Raw genomic sequence first — 22,509 nt, 5'->3', positions numbered from 1 at the left:
AGATTCATTTCTTCATCTATGCTTATGTGCCAAAGGGGCAGAAGAATATCAACCAACCATGTGCGTTCCCAGAAGTCTTCCTCACTCTAGGAGCCCCTGGAGATAACCTTGTGATCCCTCTGAGCCCTGGACCTGGCAGGCCCCTGTCCTTCAACTTAAACCTTGTCCCAAAAGAAGATGTCATGTCCAGGCACTGCTCTCCACGCCATGCAAGTCCCAGAAAAGCCAACTCAAGGCCGTCATCTCCCAACCCACATGAACAGGAGAACATGATCAGCCCCGTCAGTCAAGATGAAGACTGCTTCTCTCTGATTGAGAAGATTCACACAGCCCGGCTGCAGAAGGGTATGGCTCAAGGCGGACATAAATGGAAAGGGGATCCTGGGAAGGGGAAGGAAAAGGCAGTGCAAGGAAAGGGAAAGGGGGGTGGAAAGAAAGATAGGAAGGATGGCGGCAATAAACAATAGTCAGGTGCCACTTTGTACATTTTCTTTTGAGGAAAGCAACAGAGATGAATGTAAAGTGTCCGTAATTGGCTCGGAAAATAATTGATTGAAGAATGTTTATAAGATTGTATCCGTAGTTTTGATTTTCCCACACTAATTAGAAGCTCTTGCTGTAGTACGACTCAAGTTTATTGTTTTTATTTTCAGAACTGGGTAGGTTATTTGTTAAAGCTTTTGATTTTCTTTTTTTCCTTTTGCTGGTTAAATGTTACGTATGCATATACACTTGGTCTATTTTGTTTCAAGCTTCGTGGTGTGGATAAGAACTCCTTGCTTTGCTTTTTCAAATGTCAATGCAATGTATGCAGTTAAAGATAATGCTGTTTTAGCTGCTTATCCAAAGAGAGAAATTGTAGGTAGGTTGAAATTAAACCCATTATTCTGCCAAACAATAAAAACTGAAATTAAACCTTGTTTGCTCTTGATTGGTTGAAACACATAATTCAGCCTAGAGCATACTTTTAACATTTTACAGAGCTATTAATTCACTACAATATCAGCCACTGTTTCCTGTAAACTATTTGTGTGTCTCAACTACACACGATGAAAAAGAGGTGTAACAAAGGAAATGGAACACTTGAGACATGTTTAACATTTATTGAAGATTTACAGAAGAAAATGATCCGGGGCTCATATGAACTCTGTTAAAATGCCTCAGCTTGGTCTTGTGTCTCATTCAGCAGAGTCACTTCCCTGAAAGTAAGAGAGAGAATGAGTTACTTGTGGCCAGTGTTTGTAGGAATGTATTATATACAGTATAAAGTTACATCATGTACCATACATCATTTGTATGATACATTTTTAACCTGGTCCTATATTCAAGTTAAACTGTGCTGCCTTGATGCATTGAGTTCGGCTTTGGAACAAAAAAAAAGGATAGGTTGTCGATGTTTTATGAACTCTGTTAAAGGTTGTCCACCAGATGTTTTCTCAACTTCCTTTCTTACAGCATTTTCAGACTATGATGAAGTTAAGAAAAATAAGAAATTAAGTTTTCAAATCACACTGCAAGACTTGAGTTAACTGCTGTTTCATTTCATGTTTATGAATGGGACCTGTCTCTATTAATTTATTCTGACTGTGGCCACTCTGAACACAGCCAAGACACAGGACAGTACTTGAATACTTGCAATGGTTTTGAATTTATATTAAGCCAATTGTCATTCCACAACAGTGAGTGTCATTGACTCAATGTTAAGTCCTACTGTAATCTCAGAGAGCAATTTGCCAATGGTTTCAGATTTACACTCTGAAAGTGCTTTGTGTGAGCTGGGAGATAGACACACTACAAATTAAGAAAACACAAGCAAATAAATTCTATTTGCAAGTGTGTTGAAAAAAAAAACCATCACCAATTTGACGACACATGCAGCATTTTCACAACGCGCTGCAAGAAGCTCACAACACAAGGAAAACTGTTTCCAAGGGACACTAAAAGTGATGCACACGGCTTGTTGAAATGGTTTGTGGCTTTTGAAGTTTTCATCTATCCACCGTCAGTGGTGTGGGAATATCACCTAAATTTGAGTTTTCTTCTGTGATTGCATGTTATTGCAGACAGCCTGATACTGCTATTGACCTAGTATTAGCATTTGCCTGATTATTTTAATCGTTGAGTCAGAGGTGTTTGGTTTTCGAATGATACATAATTATTATAACAAGATAGCCAAAATCCACCTGAACTAACATTAGGTAAGCAACGTTCGCCCTCAAGTTAAGGTTATGTCTGAAAGGGCCAGTTTCCGTGTCATAAATGGACGAGGATGAATATGCTCCCCCTTTGGCCATTCAAATTATAGCAACAACTGACTGAAGTAGTGAATAAATGAATGATAAGAGATGTGTAAAATGACTGCAGACTGAAAAAAACAAACAGAAAAACATATTTAAGAAAACCACCCAAACAATAAACAGAGGAGTTGTAGTTTTGAGTCACTATGTGTACTAGAAAGTAGAGCAGATTTTATTAGAAAAAAGCTGGTAATATTTAACATATTAGTCATATTATGGCCTGTAACATTGTTGACAACTGATGTAACGTTAAATAGACATTTTTTATGGACCCCAAAGAGTCCACAGTACTCAGTTTAAGCACTACATGTTAAGTTAGTGCAAATATGAATGCTGCTTTAACTAACTCCTCTTGCAAGCTGCCTGGAGAAATATCAGACCAGCAAATGTTTTCAAGGCGTAACATGTTGTTTTGAGTGATACACAACACACGCAATCGTGGTAACGCTCACTAGCATCAACCAACTCCTGCTCAGCCACTTTGCGTCCTCTCTCTGTCTGCTCTAGAGCAACCTGCTCCCTCATATATATATATATATATATATATATATATATATATATATATATATAGCTTTGATTTATTATCATGAACTCTTCCATATCATTGATGCTTTTGACGGTGATTTCACCCTGAATGATTTTGCAGTAGCCGTCTGTAGTGCTGCCAGACCAACAGATGGCAGTCAGTTTATGTTTCAATGTATATATCACTTACTAGCTGCCTGTTCATACCTTGGCTGCAACTACTGTACCCATAATTTAACCTCAAAATGGATGCTGATGAATTTAACTTCACATTTTTAAGAGAGCAAGTAGAAAAAGTCTCAGAATCTTACCTTGATGTACCACTTGCAAAACGAGAGTCATTCCTCACAGTCTTGGCATTACCATAGGCCTCCAGCAGAGGGTTGGCTGCAACAATTTGATCCTCAAGGGAGCTCAATAGAAAACTGTAGTTGTAAAAGCTAGACATCCAAAACTATTTCCTCTCACTAACAGTTTTGACAACAAATTTTACCTGCATTTTGCCATCATTACAAAGTTTACAAAGTTTCAAGTTCAAGCATATGTACACATTTCAACACATTTTAACATTGTAACTTTGCTCTTACCAGTGAGCATGAACTGATGAACTTTTCAGCGATAGAAAAGATGTGGGTTGGAGCGTCAGTCCTCTTCTTGCCTTTGTATGCTTCCACAACTACACGGGAGTAGGTCTGCATTAGTAGAGAAGAACAAAAACGTGTAACATTTGCACAAACAGATCTAAATGATAAATGTAATACTCATTCAAGCAAAGTCAAAACTTTAGTAGATCAACCATGGTGCATGAAGCTCTTTGATTTTATCAGCTTTGGTGGGTTCCTGTGATGGACTCCTCTCGTCTTACAGTGATTCATAAATACGGAGTGAAAAGGTTTTGAGATTTTGAGAGACATTTCCTACAAAGTTCATCAGTAACATCGCATAATAGTATGGTTCTATGTATAGGGTCACCTACCTTTACTCCGTCTTTCCCAACTGTGCCTTTTGACAAGTTTGCCCGTGACATTCATTTCATCAGGATAAGTCACAAAGAAGGCAGATGGCAGATTCGGCATCAAATGGAGCAGTCCGGGCCTTGATCCTCTCCTCATGGTTTTCGGAGGTAAATAGCCGCAAGGCCACACTGTTCCATCTCTGCGTCTATACTCATTGTGGCATTTTAATGGAGACTATAACTATAAATAATATGAAAGATTCAAACATAATTGCAATTGACTCGTTTCTAATATTTTTGTTTTGAAGAATTTACCTTAACTAATCCAAACAGAAATTCATAGTTGTGTATGTCAAGATGCTACAAAACAAGTAGACCAAGGTAAGTTTTGCATTAAAAAAAGACATAGTATGAAAACGGTCTAAGTTAAGCAAAGTAATTGTAGGTGAAAAATTGAAGGAGCCTATTATTAATATTATTAGAGTCAGTTTAGAACAGTTTTCTGCACCAACCCGTCTTGGATGCCATTCAGTTGAAGCTGTTTCTTATACACTTAGCTTAAGTGTCCCATACAATTTGGTCAGGGAATACTTGACCTTGGTGCTTGACAGTGATATGTTCACTACGTACTGTATAGATATTATAAAAATAGAAATGTATTTTGAGTTCTTTATAGTATTACAAAACAAATTCAGTAAAACCACATCAATTTAAATGAAAAGTCTTGTGATTTGTACCAAAATAGACATGGTGCAGTGTCAAATTAATTGTATTTGTTAGTTTACTTTACATAATGCCTACATTGTTGATGTATAGACCTCAACTCAACACAAAATTAGAAATTTATATAATTGTACTCCTCGTAAAAAGGTACCATCATAAGAGATGACAATATTATGAGTTTGACATATTTTTAAAGTACACCCAGTGGTAAATTGAAAAAGAGCACTGTATCGTTTGTGGATTATTTTATCTAATAAATACACAGTTTATGATGGGCATATGTGTCCTATTCACTTTGACATCACAACCAGTGACGAGTTTTACATTTGGAGAAGCCTTGAAATGTCACTGGTGTATAGTTACTGCATGACATACTAATCTCAGACATCTGAAAACAAATTCTGGCCGTGGTCTCTCCATTAACGACAAGTGTTGTATATCTCCTGAGATTAGCAGGATTGCCAACTCAGATCATTTAACACCAGAACTATGGTCCTTATAAATAGCATAAATATTTTCCTGTGAGGGGTGGAAAAGAAGTGAGTGGAAGAGTTTATACTGACTGACTGATCTAATGAAGGGAAAGTCTGAGATCATCTCCAAGATTTACTTTCATTTCCAAGTTTCGAGCAGACTTGGCTCATTATTTGTCATCATACTAGGAGACCACAAGGTATTACCCTGGTCAAAAATAAATCCAGCCATGGGAGAGAGCAGTGATTTGTATTTGGCATAAAGAGGAGGATATATTTATAGGACGTTATTAACACCATATCAGGAGTTTAAAAATATTTATTTTCTTAAATAATCTATTTATTTCTCAAATATAATATTTATTTATTTCGATCAAAAATTATTTTGATAACTTTTTGATTTTGCTGTTATAACAGTGCAATGGTGTTTCAGATTGTTTCCATTGATAAGGAAGTCTGTAAGTCGATCTGTACAGTTCCTGCTTGCTGACTTCTTTGGTTCAAAGAAGAAGATATAGTACAGCGTGCTCACAGAAGTGGAAGTGGAAGTATTTTTTTTTATATTTATATATATATAATATATTAACAATCCAGATTTATGGCAGTAATTACACATTTGAGCTGCTTCTTTTCTTTCTTATGCATATGCATGCATTTGTAATAAATACTGAATACCAGTGCAGAGTGACAATGCAGCTTTAGGGGACACCGTCCACATGGAGCATGTGGTGTTATTGTGGCTATGGGGAACTTAGAATTGCTCTCCTTGTACTCTGTGAGCATGACTCATGGTTATTCAGAGTGAAGGAAAATGTTCATCTGTAAGAGCTCACCCACCCAGCTAACCAGATACGCAGTCTACTGCCCAACGAGTCAACTGCTTGACCTAACTGCTGGGTGACTTTTATAAATAAAATGGAGAGTAAATAAAGAGTAAATAATAATATTATGTGAGGATACAGTTTTTGACATCACAAGAAAACATTTCAACAGCGAGTTCAAATTTTATGAATTCTGTCAAAGGGCTCCAGAAGGATGTTGTTTCTTATTTCAGCAATGTCAGACTGAAAAAGAAAAATTACTCAGCACATATTATCAACTTGATGATAAATAATGAATCAAAAATATTAGTACTGAAAAAGGTTGAATTTATTCTACTCATTGAACAATATACGTCCTAAACTTCATGTATGATGAGCATTTAAAGTATAAAATGCATACCCTGGACTCCAGTTTCTTGTCATGGCGAGGTTCTCAGCCTCATCCAGACGGTGCTGCATGTCCTTGACTGTGACCTCCAGATTCTTCTTCATCCTCTCCAAGTGAGAACTGGTGTGCTGCTCCTTCTTCAGCTCCTCTGCCATCATGGCGGCCTGAAATGATACAATCTATAATAAACATTGTCAGGGCATAGAGGTAGAACAAAAACATAACATGGGTGAGTTATCAGCAATTCTTCTTGGTGTTCGTCAGACTGGTGTTCTGAATGTTAAAAAAGAGAAGCCATGAAACAAATGATGTTTTTAATGTATTTTGAAAATAAACAAACCTGAGAGTGAAGCAGTCCCACACGCTCACTAGCATCAATCAACTCCTGCTCAGCCACTTTTCTGCGCTCATGTCTTCCTGTCCCCTGAGAGCATCATCAAGGTGCAGTTGGGCATCCTAAAACAAAGTGAAAAAAATATTTGACTTTTTATTTTGTTGAGCTATACCATGAAGAGATACTATAGTTGTGTTTGTGCACTATTTTCGTGTCTTATAAATCAAAATCAGAGTTTACATTGCATTCATGTTTTTGTACCATGTCAGATTCATTCATAGAGCTTAGCTTTGGAAATGCCCACCACATTTCTTTGGTCTACAGTCACAGGGCAAGGGCTCATCTCATATTCCTGTAATAAAATTAAAGATGAGGTACTATCCATATACATTCAATCAGCTGTTATATAACTCCCTAAATGGACATGAAAACTGTTGGTAACTCATTTGAGATCAAGCCTAAAATAAGCTCCACACAAGGCAAAATGAACTTCATCTAGTTGTGATACTAAGGAGGAGGACTATCTGTTAAATAAGCAATAAGTGAAATAGCAAAAACACAGAAAACCTTTTAAACATGAACACTAAACCCATTTCATTAAGTTTTTTTGGTTTAATTTATGTTGACTTAGTTTGAGTTGGCTTTTAGGACACATACAGATTTGAGCAGATTATGTGATGACTTAAAGTGACCAACACAAGTATTTCTTACTTCTTTAAAACTTCTTTTGCTCCCAATACTGATTGTATGATGTCATTCCTTCAAAATTGATGTTTTAAACATCTACAAATGAATATATGTTGTGCCATATGTACTGTTATCTGAGTAAAAATCTGATCATTACTTGAACCAATGAGTTATATATGTTGTTCCTTTTACATTTAACTTTTTAGGATTCTGCTATGGAAAGAAATCCACTTTGGTGGTGTGGATTTCCTTTGCTGCATGCTAACCCTTTCACCATATATTCCCTTTAGGAGTATACGTGATGTGAAATCCTAGTACCCTTCCATGAAAAAGCCCAAAGGGATAGCATACGTAGGGGCATTAAAGGCTTAAGACCTCATTCTGATCCAAGATTCCAAGTCAAGCTTTAATTTCTTCCAGGAGACAGAGTGCATCTACATCTATTTATCGCCTGTGACATCCCAAATAGAGCATTGGATGCAGGACAGGAAACTGACTTTTTTGAGTCCTAAGCAGAATTTGATTTGCTCTGATCTCAGATAAAACAACCAGCAAATTTTTCTTTTTCTTTTTTTGGTCAAATATTGTGGTCTGGTTTTAGTAAATCTAGATTTTGAGGGTTAAGGAGCCAATAAAAACACCATCCTACTCAAAATATGTGAATCATTTAGTCTGACAGCTGCACACATTATAATGGGGGATGTAATAGAAAATCATAATGTAAAAATTCAGCCAAAAATGTAAGAAAAATGTTCACATGATGTCTGTATGAGTGTATGAGCGTAACCAATCAAAATATATATTCAGCATTTATAAAAAAAAAAGTATGTTTGTACCAATACACAGAATTAAATTGATTGATTGAAACAATAAAAAACTATTAAAACCTATAATATTATAATATTATCCTTCCACCATATTGCAAATCTAAGGTTTCCACTTCCCAAACACATGTATTTCCATTTTGTTCAGGTTTATACTTAACAATATTTCAGAAGGACGTATTGTACACCGAGTGTAAAGCGGTCGGGATTAGTCAGTACCTCCAATTCTGAAGTCATGCTTCACTGCCGGAAATCGGGGGATTGTGACCTCCAGGTTGGGAGTAAGTCACTGCCCCATGCTTTGGAGTTTAAGTATCTTGGGGTCTCATTCATGAGTGAGGGAAAATGGAGTGGGAGATGGACAGGCGCTTTGGTGCGATGTCATCCGTGATGTAGGGGTTTTACCGGACCGCTGCGGTGAAGAGGGAGCTGAGCTGAAAGGCAAAGCTCTTGATTTTCCATGTCTATCTACGTTCTTACCCTCACCTATGGTCATGAGCTTTGGAAAGTGACCGAGCTTCTTTTGTTGGGGGGCTGGGCTCAGCCTTAGAAATGGGTATACCCAGAACACACTGGAAGGATTGTATATCTCGTCTGGCCTGGGAATGCCTTGGAGTTCCCCAGGAAGAGCTTGAAAACCTTGTTGGGGAGATGGCCGTCTGGAATACCCTGCTGAGCCTGATGAAGCTCGTAAGTTCAGTCAGGAGGACTCTTGTATGTCTAAGCCCGTAGTTTTGCTGCTGTCTCTTTTTAAATGATTGTCTCTCTACCTTCAGTACGTTCATGCTGCTGTTACGCACCCCTCCACCTCCCTATCAACACCCAATCTTCGCAGACTTCATCAACTCATCATTCTATCAGCCTTATCAGCCATCTTCTATCTTGCTGCTGCTCAGGGCAGACGCCCCTCGATTACACATCTCCCTGTAGAGTCTAAGCGCCAAAGACTCTGTCAGGACTTTATCATCACATATCCTCTGTATAATAATAAACTATGATCTTTTCTTTTATCTGACTTGTCTCTCCTGATTGAAATGCCCCTGCAACCCGGCCCGGATAAGTGGAAAGAAAATGGATGGATGGTATTGTTCTTACACACTCATAGTGCTGCCGATACAATAAGATAACACAGCACAGCATAATCATTTAGTTGTCAGAAAGGAAATGACAGGATTCTGGATTGTGATGTCAATTATCATCTTTATTAATAAGTTTAAGATGCCCCAGCCACTGGTTCATATTTGATGAACTTTGTTGAAAGGCCTCAACTTGACTCTTACTCAGCAGAAACAGACTAAAGAAAAAGAGAGGAAAATCAATTAGCATAGTTATTCTCAGGTGGAAATTCAAATATGTAATGATTGGGTACAATATAAGCTGTGATATTGATTTACACTGTCAATGGTAAAAGTGCACAGCATCAAATCCTTTTACTGACTTCTTGTGTCAGTACAATTGGTACTGTGATCATGCAAACAACCAAGATACCTTTACAGCTTCACGGCTTTTGGCTCTCAGCTTGTTGACCTGGGACTCAGCGATGTCAGCGCGCTCCTGAGCTTCCTCCATCTCATGCTGGACCTTTCTGTGCCTGGACAAGTGAGTGTTGGCCTGCTCCTCCTGTGAAGGGATTGAAATTGTATTGACATAGCTACAAGGCAGTTAAGAGTGACGTTATTATTATATCAACTGTAAACCATGTGTCACATTATCTATTTGACTCACAGCATCCTCAGCATTTCTCTTGTAAGACTTGACTTTGAGCTGCAGCTTGTTCACCAGATCCTCAAGTCTGATCAAATTCTTCTTGTCCTCCTCAGCCTGTAGGGATACATATGTTTTTTTACCAACGGATTCAAACCATGATAGTTACCAGTTAAATAATAATTTACCTGGTAGGTCAGCTCCTTCACTCTCCTCTCGTATTTGCGAAGACCTTTCACAGCATCAGCTCCACGTCTCTGCTCGGCGTCAACCTCAGCTTCCAGCTCACGCACCTGTAACACGATGAGAAATAATTCATCAAAAATATTAGTACTGAAAAGGGTTGAATTCATTCTACTCATTCCACGCACAAATATACGTCCTAAACTTCATATATGATGAGCATTTAAAGTATAAAATGCATACCCTGTGCTCCAGTTTCTGGAGCTGCTTCTTGCCACCCTTCATGGCGAGGTTCTCAGCCTCTTCCAGACGGTGCTGCATGTCCTTGACTGTGACCTCCAGGTTCTTCTTCATCCTCTCCAAGTGAGAACTGGTGTCCTGCTCCTTCTTCAGCTCCTCTGCCATCATGGCAGCCTGAAATGATACAATGGTCTCTAATTCTTTCACAATCTATAATATATATTGTCAGTGCATGGAGGTAGAACAAAAACATAACATAGGTGAGTTGGAGATGTAAACTCACGTCAGTGATAGCCTTTTTGGCTTTCTCCTCAGCATTTCTTGCTTCCTGAACTGAATCCTCCACTTCACCCATAACCTGGGCAAGGTCAGTCTCCAGCTTCTTCTTGGTGTTCATAAGACTGGTGTTCTGAATGTTAAAAATAAGGAAGCCATGTTTAATATGATGTTTTATTATTGTATTTTACTAATTTCTTGTGAGTTATTGAAAACAAACCTGAGAGTGAAGCAGTCCCACACGCTCACTAGCATCAACCAACTCCTGCTCAGCCAATTTGCGTGCTCTCTCTGTCTGCTCTAGAGCGACTCTCAGCTCCTCAATCTCAGCCAGCATCAGGCCATTTCTGCGCTCCACCATGGCAACCTGCTCCCTCATCTCTTCCTGTCCTCTGATAGCATCATCAAGGTGCAGTTGGGCATCCTGAAAACATAAAAATGAAGAGTTAATCTTAACTTTCTTTACTTTCAAACCATTTTATTTTTTCATCCAGCAATCCAACCAAACCCACCTTGAGCTGTCCCTGGACGTTCCTCAGTTGTTTCTGGGCCTCAGACGCCTGCCTGTTGGCATGGCTCAGCTGAATCTCCATCTCATTCAGGTCTCCCTCCATCTTCTTCTTGATTCTCAGGGCATCGTTCCTGCTCCTGATCTCAGCATCGAGAGTGCTCTGCATGGAGTCAATCACCCTCTGGCTGTTCCTCTTGATATGATCCATCTCCTCATCCTTCTCTGCCAGCTTCCTGTCAACCTCACTTTTGATCTGGTTGAGCTCAAGTTGAAGACGGAGAATCTTGGACTCCTCATGCTCCAGGGCACCCTTGGTGTAATTTCAACAGTAAAATTAAGAAAGTTAATAACTCATAAAAGATTTCCTCTAAACATAGTATCTCTTGTTGTGTTGTGATAAAAGCAACAGACGCCGTTTCTATCAACCTATTTCATTAAATTTCTCGAGAGTGATTTGAACAAATCAGCATTCCAAAAGGTCACCCAGACTTGAAAATTACCAAATTATCAACTTTTTTCTGTAGGAGCAAGCATATTGTTTTTAGTTTTGTATATGTGCCAAACCAAAATAAACTTGAAGATCCAATGTCTTTTATCATTGTCAATATGTATGTTTGATTGCCCGCACTAAAAAACTGTTTTTTGTGAGTCCCTGTCAACTTCTGATGGTGTTGTACCTCAGCTTCCTCCAGGGCTGTCTGAATTTCAGTCTTCTCAGACTCCAGAGTCTTCTTAGATTTTTCCAGCTCGTGGATAGTCTTTCCAGTCTCACCAAGCTGTTCAGTCAGGTCTGAGATCTCCTCTACAGGAAAGATAATACAAAACAAAACAAATTACACTTTTAGGAGCTGCTCTACAATCAGTAGTATTTTTCCCTCAAGTATAATTGTTCACATACGCTGCAGGTTCTTGTTCTCTCTCTTCAAGGTCTCCAAATGATCCAGAGCCTCCTCATAAGAGTTCTTCATCTTGAAAAGTTCAGTGCTGAGAGAGCGAGTCTCTTTCAGGGATCCTTCCAGCTCTGCCTGGCACTCCTCATACTTCTGCTTCCAGTCTGACAGGATCTAGAATTATATACATGAGGAAACATTATTGGTTTCATTTGAATAAATCTGGATTTGTTTTTTTCTAACATTTACGTACTTTATCAAAGTTCCTCTGCTTCTTGTCAAGGCTGGCAGCCAGAGAATTAGCTCTCTCCACATCAATCATGAGGTCCTCCACCTCACCCTGCAGCCTCAGCTTGGTCTTCTCCAGAGAGGCACACTTGGAGTTCACAGCCTCACAATTTTCCTCAGCATCCTGAAGGCGCTGGGCAAGCTTTTTCCTGTAGTGAGCAAGGAAGGACACATCTTTGTTGAATACTTAAACATTACCTACGCTACAATGTATTACAATGTGTTTAATGTATGGAACAGTAGAAATTGTTTATATACTTTGCCTCCTCCAGCTCCTCAGTGCGCTGGATAGCATCAGTCTCATATTTGGCTCTCCACTGAGCCACCTCACTGTTAGCCTTGGACATTCCTCGCTGCAGCTCAGCTTTGGCCTCTTGCTCCTCCTCAAACTGCTCTCTGAGCAGTTCACAGTCATGGCGGGCGGACTGAACAGCATGAGCCAGGGCGTTCTTGGCCTGTTTAACATGACAAGAGACCTTATTTACTGACCTACATATACACTGCAAATAGGAATTCTGGGTACTAGGGATAAACGTTTCTTGGTTACTTCCACAAGATGTTTGTGTTAATATTATTCTTAAGTTGCAGCGTATTTTGTAGAGAGAATGGGTATTATATTACCTTCACTTCCTCCTCAATGTGCCGCTTAAAATCCTCAATCTGCTGAGTGAAGGCAAGCTTGCTCCTGGTCAGCTGGGAAACCAGAGCTTCTTTCTCCTCAATTTGACGGGAATACTCACCTGAAGGACAATGTATGAACCAGTTTTTGAAAATGGTTAACTCACCTACCAAGTGCTTTTCATTACAGTCGTACAGGTGACTTACCATTCTCCGTCTGCAATCTTGCCCGCTGTGTATTGATGTCATTCAGTTGGCGAACATTCTCATCATTTTTGGATTTGAGCTCACTCAGCTGGTCCTCAAGAGTTCTGCACATTTTCTCCAAGTTTCCCTATCAATAATAAATGTGTTACATTTGTATTCAAGCAACACAGACATACTGATTGTCAATAGATCATTTTTCTTTTGCATTTTTGACAAACCCCACACCTTTGCTTTAGCAACATTCTCCATGTTGCTGGAGAGGTCATCAATCTCCATCTTGTACTCGCTCTTCTCCTTCTCCAGCTTCTGCTTGACACGCTGGAGGTTGTCGATCTGCTCTCCCAGCTCTGCAACACTGTCAGCCTGCTTCTTGCGGAGAGCTGCTGCGGTAGCTTCATGCTGCAGGGTTGACTCTTCAAGATCCCGACGCAGCTTCTGAAACTCAGCCTCGCGCTTCTTGTTCATCTCAATCTGAACTGATGTTGCTCCACCAGCTTCCTCGAGCCTCTCGCTGATCTCCTCAAGCTCCCTAGAGAGGTCAGCCCTCTGCTTCTCTACCTTAGCCCGAGCAGCTCTCTCAGCTTCAATCTCTTCCTCCAGCTCCTCAATACGAGCCTGGATTTGATGATAGTAATATCAATGCAACTTATTAACCTTAACATGTTTGTTTTGATTCACTGAGTGTAATATTCATGTCAAATACATTACCTGGAGTTCCTTGATCTTCTTCTGAAGCTGAATACCAAGAGACTGTTCATCCTCAATCTTGCTGAGGAGCTGGCTGGTCTCAAAGTCCTTCCTGGAAGAGGAGACCAAAAAGCTTTCACTGTCTGATGTCTGTCTGACTGTTTGAGTGTAATGTGTGGTATGCTAATACGAGGATCAATACATTTACAAACAAACAAAAACTTACTTTTTGATTTTCTCGTCAGATTGCTGCTTTTCATTCTCCAGATCCATTATGGATTCCTGGGCCAGTTTCAGATCTCCCTCAAGCTTCCTCTTGGCTCTCTCAAGGTCCATTCGAAGCTTCTTCTCTTGCTCCAGTGATCCCTCAAGCTTTTGAAAAAAAATGTTTCGTATTTATACAATGGAAGATCAATGGTAAGACCCAAACTGTTTTATAGTTTCCTCACATCGTCCACTTGCTGTTCCAGCTTTGTCTTGGCCTTGGTCAGAGTGTTGACTTTGTCTTCCTCTGCCTGGAGATCATCAAGTGTTTGCTGGTGAGCCTCTTGGAGGGCTTTCTTCTCCTTGGTTAACTTGATAATGGACTCATCTTGTGATGCCAGCTCCTCCGTCAGGTTTTTCACCTTAAAAAAGGAATGAAGGATACACTTTAGTATAACTTAACATCTATGCATATGTGATTCTGTAGAAATATTTTATCAGTGTATATTTCAAATTATGTGAACCTTGTTTTCTGTGGCATGTTTCTCCTTCTCCACTTTAGCCAAGGTGAGCTCCAAGTCATCAATATCTTTCTTCAGCTCAGAGCATTCATCCTCTAGCTTCCTCTTCTTGGCAGTCAGCTCAGCATTAATTTCCTCTTCATCCTCCAGTCTCTCAGCTGTCTCTTTGGCTTTGGCCTCGAGCTGGATTTTGCTCTTAATGAGCCCCTCACACCTTTCCTCAGCATCAGAGAGATTGTCACCTTCCTATATTTTGAACATACATGTGGTAACACATTTTAGATTATCCATGAAAACATGAGTTTATTATTTAGTTTTTGTTTAATGTATAATATCAATTATTTACAGATTGACTATGCAGAAAGGCTGGATATTTGGTAAAGCAGGTACATAATGCAAACCCTGCATTTGGTCTCCAAGTATCTCCTGAGATCTAATTGGTGAATTTGGTCCAAATGACTTCACTTACCGAAGACACTTGCAGTTGCAGGTCATTCTTTTCCTGCAGCAGAGAAACCATCTTCTCCTCCAGTTCCTTCTTCTTGGCCAGTGCAGTAGAAAGGTCTGATTTCATCTTTTCAAAGTCCTCCTTCATCTGTTGCAGCTCCTTCTCAGTCTCAGCACTCTTCAGAAGAGGTTTGATCTTGAAGTACAGTTTCAGCCATGGCCAGTTCTTCACATTCATGAATGAACGGACGTTGTACTGGATGGAATAGATTGCCTCTCTAAAAACAAAATATATATATATTAACAAAACTTTGATTGTAATATGATTATGTAGAAATATCAATATGATACCACTTAGTATAGTGCATGCATGATAATTGTACCTCCTCTCCATCATCTTAACAAACTCCTTTCTCATAACATATCCTCTGCAGAGAGCCTGAGTCATGGTCACCAGCAGAGCCAGTTTGTCATCTCTCATCTCCTCCAGGGTACCCAGCAGACCAGCTTTGAAGAACACCTATGTTTTCAAGTAAAGGAAAGTAGTCATTAGCACACATGGATAGAACAGGACAACTGCATTAGTGAAAGTCTGTTTATATTGTCTATAAGAATGTACCTTTGTGTGCCCAAACTTGTACTGAGTGTGGTCCACATCAATGGAGGTCAGCAGCTTCTCTGAAGCTTTTTTGTTGTCAATGAACTGTCCCTCTGGGATGACACTAGCATTCAATACTTTGTATCTGCAAGAAAATTATGCTGTGACTTTGATGTATTTCAACTCTTGGGCAGGCATGAAATCAATTAAATTTGTTGTGCATGAACTGAAAATTATTGTCACCTCTGCTTAAAGTCTCCATAGAGGACTCTGCTGGGGAAGCCCTTTCTGCAGATTCTGATGCCTTCCAGCACACCGTTACACCTCAGCTGGTGGATGACCAAGTGGTTCTCCATAAGACCTGGTAATTGCAAATACATATTGGGTAGAATTTAACTATGTTTCACAAAGTGCAGAAAGGAGGATTATGAATGTCTTACCTGGGGTCTTTGATTCATTAGGAATCAAGCAACGGACAAAATGAGGGTGGGTGCTCCTCAAGTTGGTCATCAGCTTGCCCAAGTTCTCCTGTGAAGCGTCATAACAAGATAATAGGTCAACATTTTTTGTGTTTTTTGATTGTTATCCAAAGATATGAAACAATACATACTCTGAAAAGGGCAGACACAGTCTGGAAGGAACCTCCCTTCTTCTTTCCAGCCTTCTTGCCAGCAGCCTCTGTTTTGCAAAATAATTGAATTTCATTAATGGGACTGAATAAATAACGTTTTAGCAGTGTTTACGCATTCTTCTTCGTGAAAAATGGATTTTGTAGTTCAGAGATGGTCCGGAAGGAACCATCCTTTTTCTTATGCCCACCAGTTGGTTGTTCCAGAGAGGTTACAACAATGCCACTGAATCATTGCCACAATGTTTCTGCTCAGGTTTTATCTCCTTACTAACATAAATGTATTAATTACCAGTTTGTATAACTTCTTACCTTCAGCTCCACCATGGGTTACATACAGTAACGATAGCAGTTTGTTTGAAGACTTCTGGTAGAGCTGAATAACTGAGTCATTCAGGGGGTCCTTGTTCTTGTCCAGCCAGCCAGTGATATTGTAGTCCACTGTACCAGCATAGTGAACCAGAGCGAAGTGAGCTTCGGCCTTGCCCTTTCCAGGCTTTGGCTTCTCAAAGGCCTTGGTCTTGCCAAGATGCTGATCATGCAGCTTGTTCTTGAACGTTGTGTCAGAGGCCTTGGGGAACATGCACTCCTCTTCAAGGATGGAGAAGATGCCCATTGGCTGAAGAGACATTTTGTCATATTAAAAAGAATCAATAATTTAGCATCCACTCCAAAAAAACAGGAATTCAGTTCTACCTGACAGGTTTGTCTTACCTTCTCGATAAGCTCAATGCAGGCAGCCAAGTCCATACCGAAGTCAATGAACTCCCAATCAATGCCTTCTTTCTTGTACTCCTCTTGCTCCAGGACAAACATGTGGTGGTTGAAGAACTGTTGCAGTTTCTCATTAGTGAAGTTGATGCAGAGTTGCTCCAAGCTGTTGTACTACAGTAAACAGGTAGATAATCAGTTAAATTGGCAGGCAGTGTTCATAATGTATATCATCTCTACTTATGTGTTTTTCTAACTTACATCAAAGATCTCAAATCCAGCGATATCCAACACTCCAATGTAGAACTGTCTGGCCTGCTTTGTGTCCAGCATCTCATTGATACGGATGACCATCCACAAGAACATTTTCTCATAGATGGACTTGCACAGAGCATGGACAGAATTGTTGACCTAGAAATAAGGATTTTAGTGTGATAATTTATTAGACAAATATCTTCATATCAAAATGCAAACATTCCCCTATTTTTTCCAAACCTCAAATCTTCTTTTTATTACCTGTGGCACGGTCTGACCTTTGGTCACCATCTCGTTTCCGACCTTGACTCTTGGGTAGCACAGAGCTTTCAGCATGTCGGCTGAGTTCAGGCCCAGGAGGTAGGCGACTTTATCAGCCTCTGATGGAGAGAAAAAGAAGGAGTACTGAATACATATTCACTGGTACGGTATTTTACAAACCAGAACACTTGCATGATGAGAATAGTATTCTTTTTTTAAACAATTACCCTCATTGCCATCGGGTTCAGCCTGCTCTTCACGCTGCTTCTGCTTGAATTTCATGTTGCCATGATGCATCGCAGCTCCGGTCAGCTTGTAGATGCCCAATTTCTCCTCAGCAGTAAAGCCCAAGATGTCAATTGCCATCTGAAATGTAAATTAACCGAACTTATTGGAATGGGAAACCTTTTCCCCAGTAAACTATCTATTTGACTAATTGTTGTCTTACATCTGTTGCCTCAAACTCCTCCACATCATTGATGCTTTTGACAGTGATTTCACCCTGACTGACCATGTGGTAGTCATAGGGGTTGGTGGTGATCAGGAGAGCCTCTGGAGGAGAACAACAGAAATACATACCGTAGTATTGTTTAGAGTTTCTTCTGGCATTGTTTACATTTCTATCTCAAATTTCAGTTGTAACATACCCAGGAGCTCAGGCTTGTGGCCAGTCATCAGCTGGTAGAAGATATGGTAGCTCCTCTCAGCAGACAACTGGAAGGTGACACGAGACTTCTCCAGCAGATCTAAGATTAACAAATCAAAGTCAAATTACAGTTTGTTGAATTTAAATCACACTATTATTATTGATAATATATTAAAAAAAAGGAAATATTTGACATATATAAATGTATGCACAACCTCACCAGGAGGCATCATATCTTTGTACAATATTGCCAAAAGCATAGAACAAAATAAAGCCCAAGATTTTAGGACTCAATGTTTCCAATATATATGAGACAGTTGAGTTAAGGCTTGTAGCTAAAACTATTCCACATAACTGCTTCTGAATATATTACATATTGCATATATTATCATACAGTGACAACAAATTTTTTAATCTATTTGCAAAACTACCACCATACCAATTGCAAATTCAAACAAATGTCTCACAGCAAAATGTAGAAAATTACTTACATGTTTCAATATCAGCTGAGGCCAGTTTGCCACTGGTTCCAAAGTGAATTCGGATGAATTTACCCTAAGCATATCAGATTAAAGTTAGCAGAGTTTTTGACACGCAGCTCAAAACGTTTATGTGTATGTTATGCTTTTTTAAGACTTACAAAACGAGAGGAGTTGTCATTCCTCACAGTCTTGGCATTTCCGTAAGCTTCAAGCAGAGGGTTGGCTGCGATGATTTGATCTTCCAGCGAACCCTACAAAAACATTAAAAAACATATTGTAGATTGCAATGAATCCACTAACAAACAATTGCTTTTCCATTTTTTCATTGAAAGTGACCATATATACCTTTATTTTACTAGCTGTCTCGGGTTGTTTCTTTCCTCCAGCCACTGCAATTGTTGCAAAGTACTGGATGACACGCTTGGTGTTGACAGTCTTTCCTGCACCGGATTCTCCACTGGGGGAAAGAAGAGGGGAGGGAGAAAACTTGAGTCATATCAATGTTCTATAATATATTATATAGATACATAAAACATAATATTATATGATTTTATATATGTTATATATACATATATATTATTCTGATATGTGTATTCACTCACGTGATAAGGATAGACTGGTTCTCACGATCTGAAATAAACAAACAAATACTTTAATATCTCATAAAATACCATATATTGTCGAAATACAGTCACAGGTCATAACTGCTGTGTCTTGTTTAGTGTGTCACGTAAAGATAAATTCATCTGTCGTCTTCTCAAAATACGATATCTTACCAGTGAGCATGGCCTGATAGGCATTATCAGAGATGGAGAAGATGTGGGGTGGAGCCTCAACCCTCTTCTTGCCTCTGTATGCATTGACAACCTGAGCATCGTACACAGGAAGCCACTTGTAGGGGTTCACGACGACGCAGAACAGGCCAGAGTAGGTCTGGAAAGGGAAGAAAGTTCCCTTTTGACTTCATTGCTTTTACATCTGACATACTGTATACATTTCATTTAGAGCAGTGGCTGTCGAGAAAATACAAGTTTTTTTCTTTATGTTAATGCAGATCTAAACACTCACATAGATCATCCATGATGCAAAACGCTCTTTGAGGTTATACAGCACACAAGGTTCATTGAGGTGGGTCATCATGGCCATGTCCTCAATTTTATCATACTTGGGAGGATTCATTGGATGGATGTCATCTTCTTTGACAGTGAGAGTCTAAAAAGAAAATGCAGTAAAAAAGTAAATTGGGATGGATTTCATCCTATTTCATTGTTAACAATACATTTAAATAAAGCATGTATTCACCTTTAATTTAAATAATATTAGTCAAGTCACAAAGTCATAGTCCCATATAATAGTTAAATAAAATGTATCTCATTCTCTTTTGCTAAGAAAGTCTCTGAAGTAAAATAGCAATATCTTAATGTCATCAGTTGGTTTGGGGTCATTTGAGTTTCATGCACTTCATTACACTTACCTTTGGTGCCTTTCCTTCATATAAGATTGTCTCAACTGTGGCTTTGCCACCCTCTTTTTTAGTGAGTTTACCCTTTAGGTACATTTCAATTGGATCGACCACAAAGTAGGCTGTCTTGGCATCAAATGGAGTAGTTTGAGCCTCAATCCTCTCCCTCTCGGGCTTGCGGAGGTATATGGACGCAGGCCCATACTGCCCCATCTCTGCGTCTGTACTCATGGTTGCACTTTATTTGGGACTGAAAAGATAAGAAAGAATTTGGATTACTTTGAATAATTTCATTGTGATAGTATTTGGTGGTATTATATGGTAGTATTTGTATTTGACTGTTATGGAGGTTGTGTGATTGGTGATGTCTTACCTCAGTTTATCCCAAATGAGTGCCACAGCTTGTTACCTTAGAATGCTGTTAAAGACAGATTGAGTTGATCATTGAAGAGGTAAGACAATTTTAATATTTTCCACTGTCTAAAGCAGCAGTAAACAGCAGTCACGCTACATTAATTTTAACCTGTTATAGCAAACCTGCGTGGCTCCATAAGCTTTTATTACTGCAGTGTAGCTGTCATTTGTATTTCATTTCCTTTTTTAAATTTTTTTATTATTCTTTTTGGTCTATCTTGATTGATTTTATTCTGCTTTTGTATAGCTTCTTGTTCTCACTTTAATAACTTTCTTATAACACACTTTGAATTGCCTCTGTGTTTGAATTGTTGCTATATGAATACATCTGCTTTGCCTTTACAATTACGTCAGTTATATAAGCTTCTACACGACTGTGTTTCATAGTCTCTCCAGTGATCCAAAGCTATTTGGATCATTCAAAAAATATCAAATAACAAACTTTTCTAAATTCACTATTATTAGTTGCAAAATATATTTAGCAGCTTGCTTTAAAGTAAAAAAAGAAAGTAACATATTTGCTTATTTATATCCCTTCAAGACTATTTGACATGAAAAGAACATGCTGACAAAAAGTCACATTACATTAATGCAATTTTGATTGTAAGTAAATGATATGAGCATAAACACACACAACGCACTAACCTGTGATGCCTGTCAGTTCTCAGAGGAGTCTGAGGCTGCTGCTGCTTTTATAGAGGCTGGAACTGCCCAGTCAGCAACACTCCCCCTCTCGATTTGGTCAAGCATCCCTCTCATCTGAGACCTATCTTAGTAAACTTGTTGCGTGTTTAAGATTCAACATTGCTTAAATGTAAAAAAAGAAATAAAACAACAAAAAAGAAATGATAAATGAATCCAGCAAGATGGGATCAAAACTCACACTCTGTGTGTTATACAATTATTTACAAAACATAGCTAATTCGACAAATACATATTAATCTATTTAGTAAATCTTTTGACTTTCCTTTTTGAACCCATAAGTTCTTTGCCCTTTGAGATTAACTAAAATGTCATTGGTGTTTAGTGTCGGAGCTTGTCCACATTTCAAATCTTTGAAATGCAATACAATTGAATATCATTGGCAAATATTACAAATATAATTAAAATAAAACTTAGCATTGTAGCTTACAGTCCCTCACACACTATATACATTTTGAAGAGTATGACATGTTAACAATGTCATGCACATGTTTTAAAGAGAGCTATTGGACTTAACCAAAGTCCAAAGTATGTCCCAAAATAGATGCTGTGCAACATGTTTGTGTTTATGTTATTTGTTTCAACAAATAATTTAATCAAATAATTAAATAACAAATGATTTAGATTCCAACTTAGCCTACTCGAGAAGGATTTCATCATTTTATAATAGAGCTTGTCTCTACTTGCCCTGCAATTAAACATGACCATAGCCAGAAATGGAACTTAATTTTGGAGAAGCACCCAAGGGGTGCTGGTATATAGTTGCAGGATATTTTGCACAGCTCATGTTGCTCTGGTAAAATTGAATGTAAGGCCCTTTCCATAAAGTTCAAGTGGTATTACACCTTGCCTTAAAAGGAGTACAAAAGTGTTTGCCAACAAGGCTGAGATAAGACCTATAATAAGTTCAACTCAGATGTCAAATTTCTTTATCCTTGAGCTACATTTGATAGGATGTTGTTGCTGTTATGGAAATACAATATCCTTCAAAAACTATGTCACTGTGGTTTTGAGAGAACAAATTATACACTAATAGTTTTATTTTTCAAAAAGTAAAAAAGGTTTACCTTGTAACTTTAAAACTGACTTTACGGCATTCTTAACTTCTGGAAACTAGTTATGATATTTAATTTACATCACAATTTGCATATGTTGTGTATGTTGTCATTTGAGCCACACTAACTTAGTGTAAGTTTTACACTGGACCAAACGGTCTCATCAAGACTGGGTCTGTTCTGGCCTCAGGTTATCACAACAGTCACTCCATTATCAGTCATGCTACACTACCAGATACCTAACTATTACGACATTTACCAAAATCAAAATATACATAAATGAATGTGCAGTAGTGTGCACTACTGTGTATTTCAGATTGCAACATGATGTCAGCAATATGCTCAGCCAACTGGTTAAATTTGCCAGTGGTAAGGTGACACAATATAATTTACGATACAGACTTTGTAATACGCAGATCAAGCACAAATACGACATTTGCTACAAGATCCATATTTTTGCGCACAAAATAATGGGACCTGACGTTGCTGTGA

General features: G+C 38.7%; 1 protein-coding gene across 1 annotated transcript; it reads right to left on the bottom strand.

Moving 5' to 3' along the window:
• Positions 1-9,207: 9,207 nt before the first annotated feature.
• On the bottom strand, positions 9,208-20,310 carry LOC306709432 (myosin heavy chain, fast skeletal muscle-like). The gene is made up of 40 exons (XM_079177567.1): positions 20,220-20,310; positions 19,859-20,096; positions 19,453-19,596; positions 19,161-19,317; positions 18,987-19,014; positions 18,730-18,841; positions 18,543-18,635; positions 18,394-18,457; positions 17,904-18,002; positions 17,705-17,808; positions 17,484-17,622; positions 17,257-17,375; positions 17,002-17,151; positions 16,744-16,914; positions 16,342-16,648; positions 16,012-16,079; positions 15,842-15,929; positions 15,645-15,762; positions 15,423-15,546; positions 15,187-15,323; positions 14,826-15,081; positions 14,360-14,602; positions 14,081-14,257; positions 13,858-14,003; positions 13,653-13,743; positions 13,170-13,559; positions 12,945-13,071; positions 12,741-12,859; positions 12,378-12,574; positions 12,085-12,268; positions 11,840-12,005; positions 11,619-11,743; positions 10,943-11,251; positions 10,651-10,854; positions 10,438-10,563; positions 10,158-10,328; positions 9,920-10,024; positions 9,753-9,848; positions 9,516-9,647; positions 9,208-9,321 (listed from the first exon to the last, which is right to left on the bottom strand). Exons 2-40 carry the CDS (start codon positions 20,075-20,077, stop codon positions 9,304-9,306), a joined length of 5,823 nt encoding a protein of 1,940 aa, XP_079033693.1. The 5' UTR covers positions 20,078-20,096; positions 20,220-20,310; the 3' UTR covers positions 9,208-9,303.
• Positions 20,311-22,509: the final 2,199 nt, after the last annotated feature.

The sequence above is a fragment of the Pholis gunnellus genome (assembly GCF_910591455.1).
Source record: "Pholis gunnellus genome assembly, chromosome: 17".
Taxonomy (NCBI): Eukaryota; Metazoa; Chordata; class Actinopteri; order Perciformes; family Pholidae; genus Pholis; species Pholis gunnellus.
This window is presented reverse-complemented; position numbering and strand designations above follow the sequence as displayed.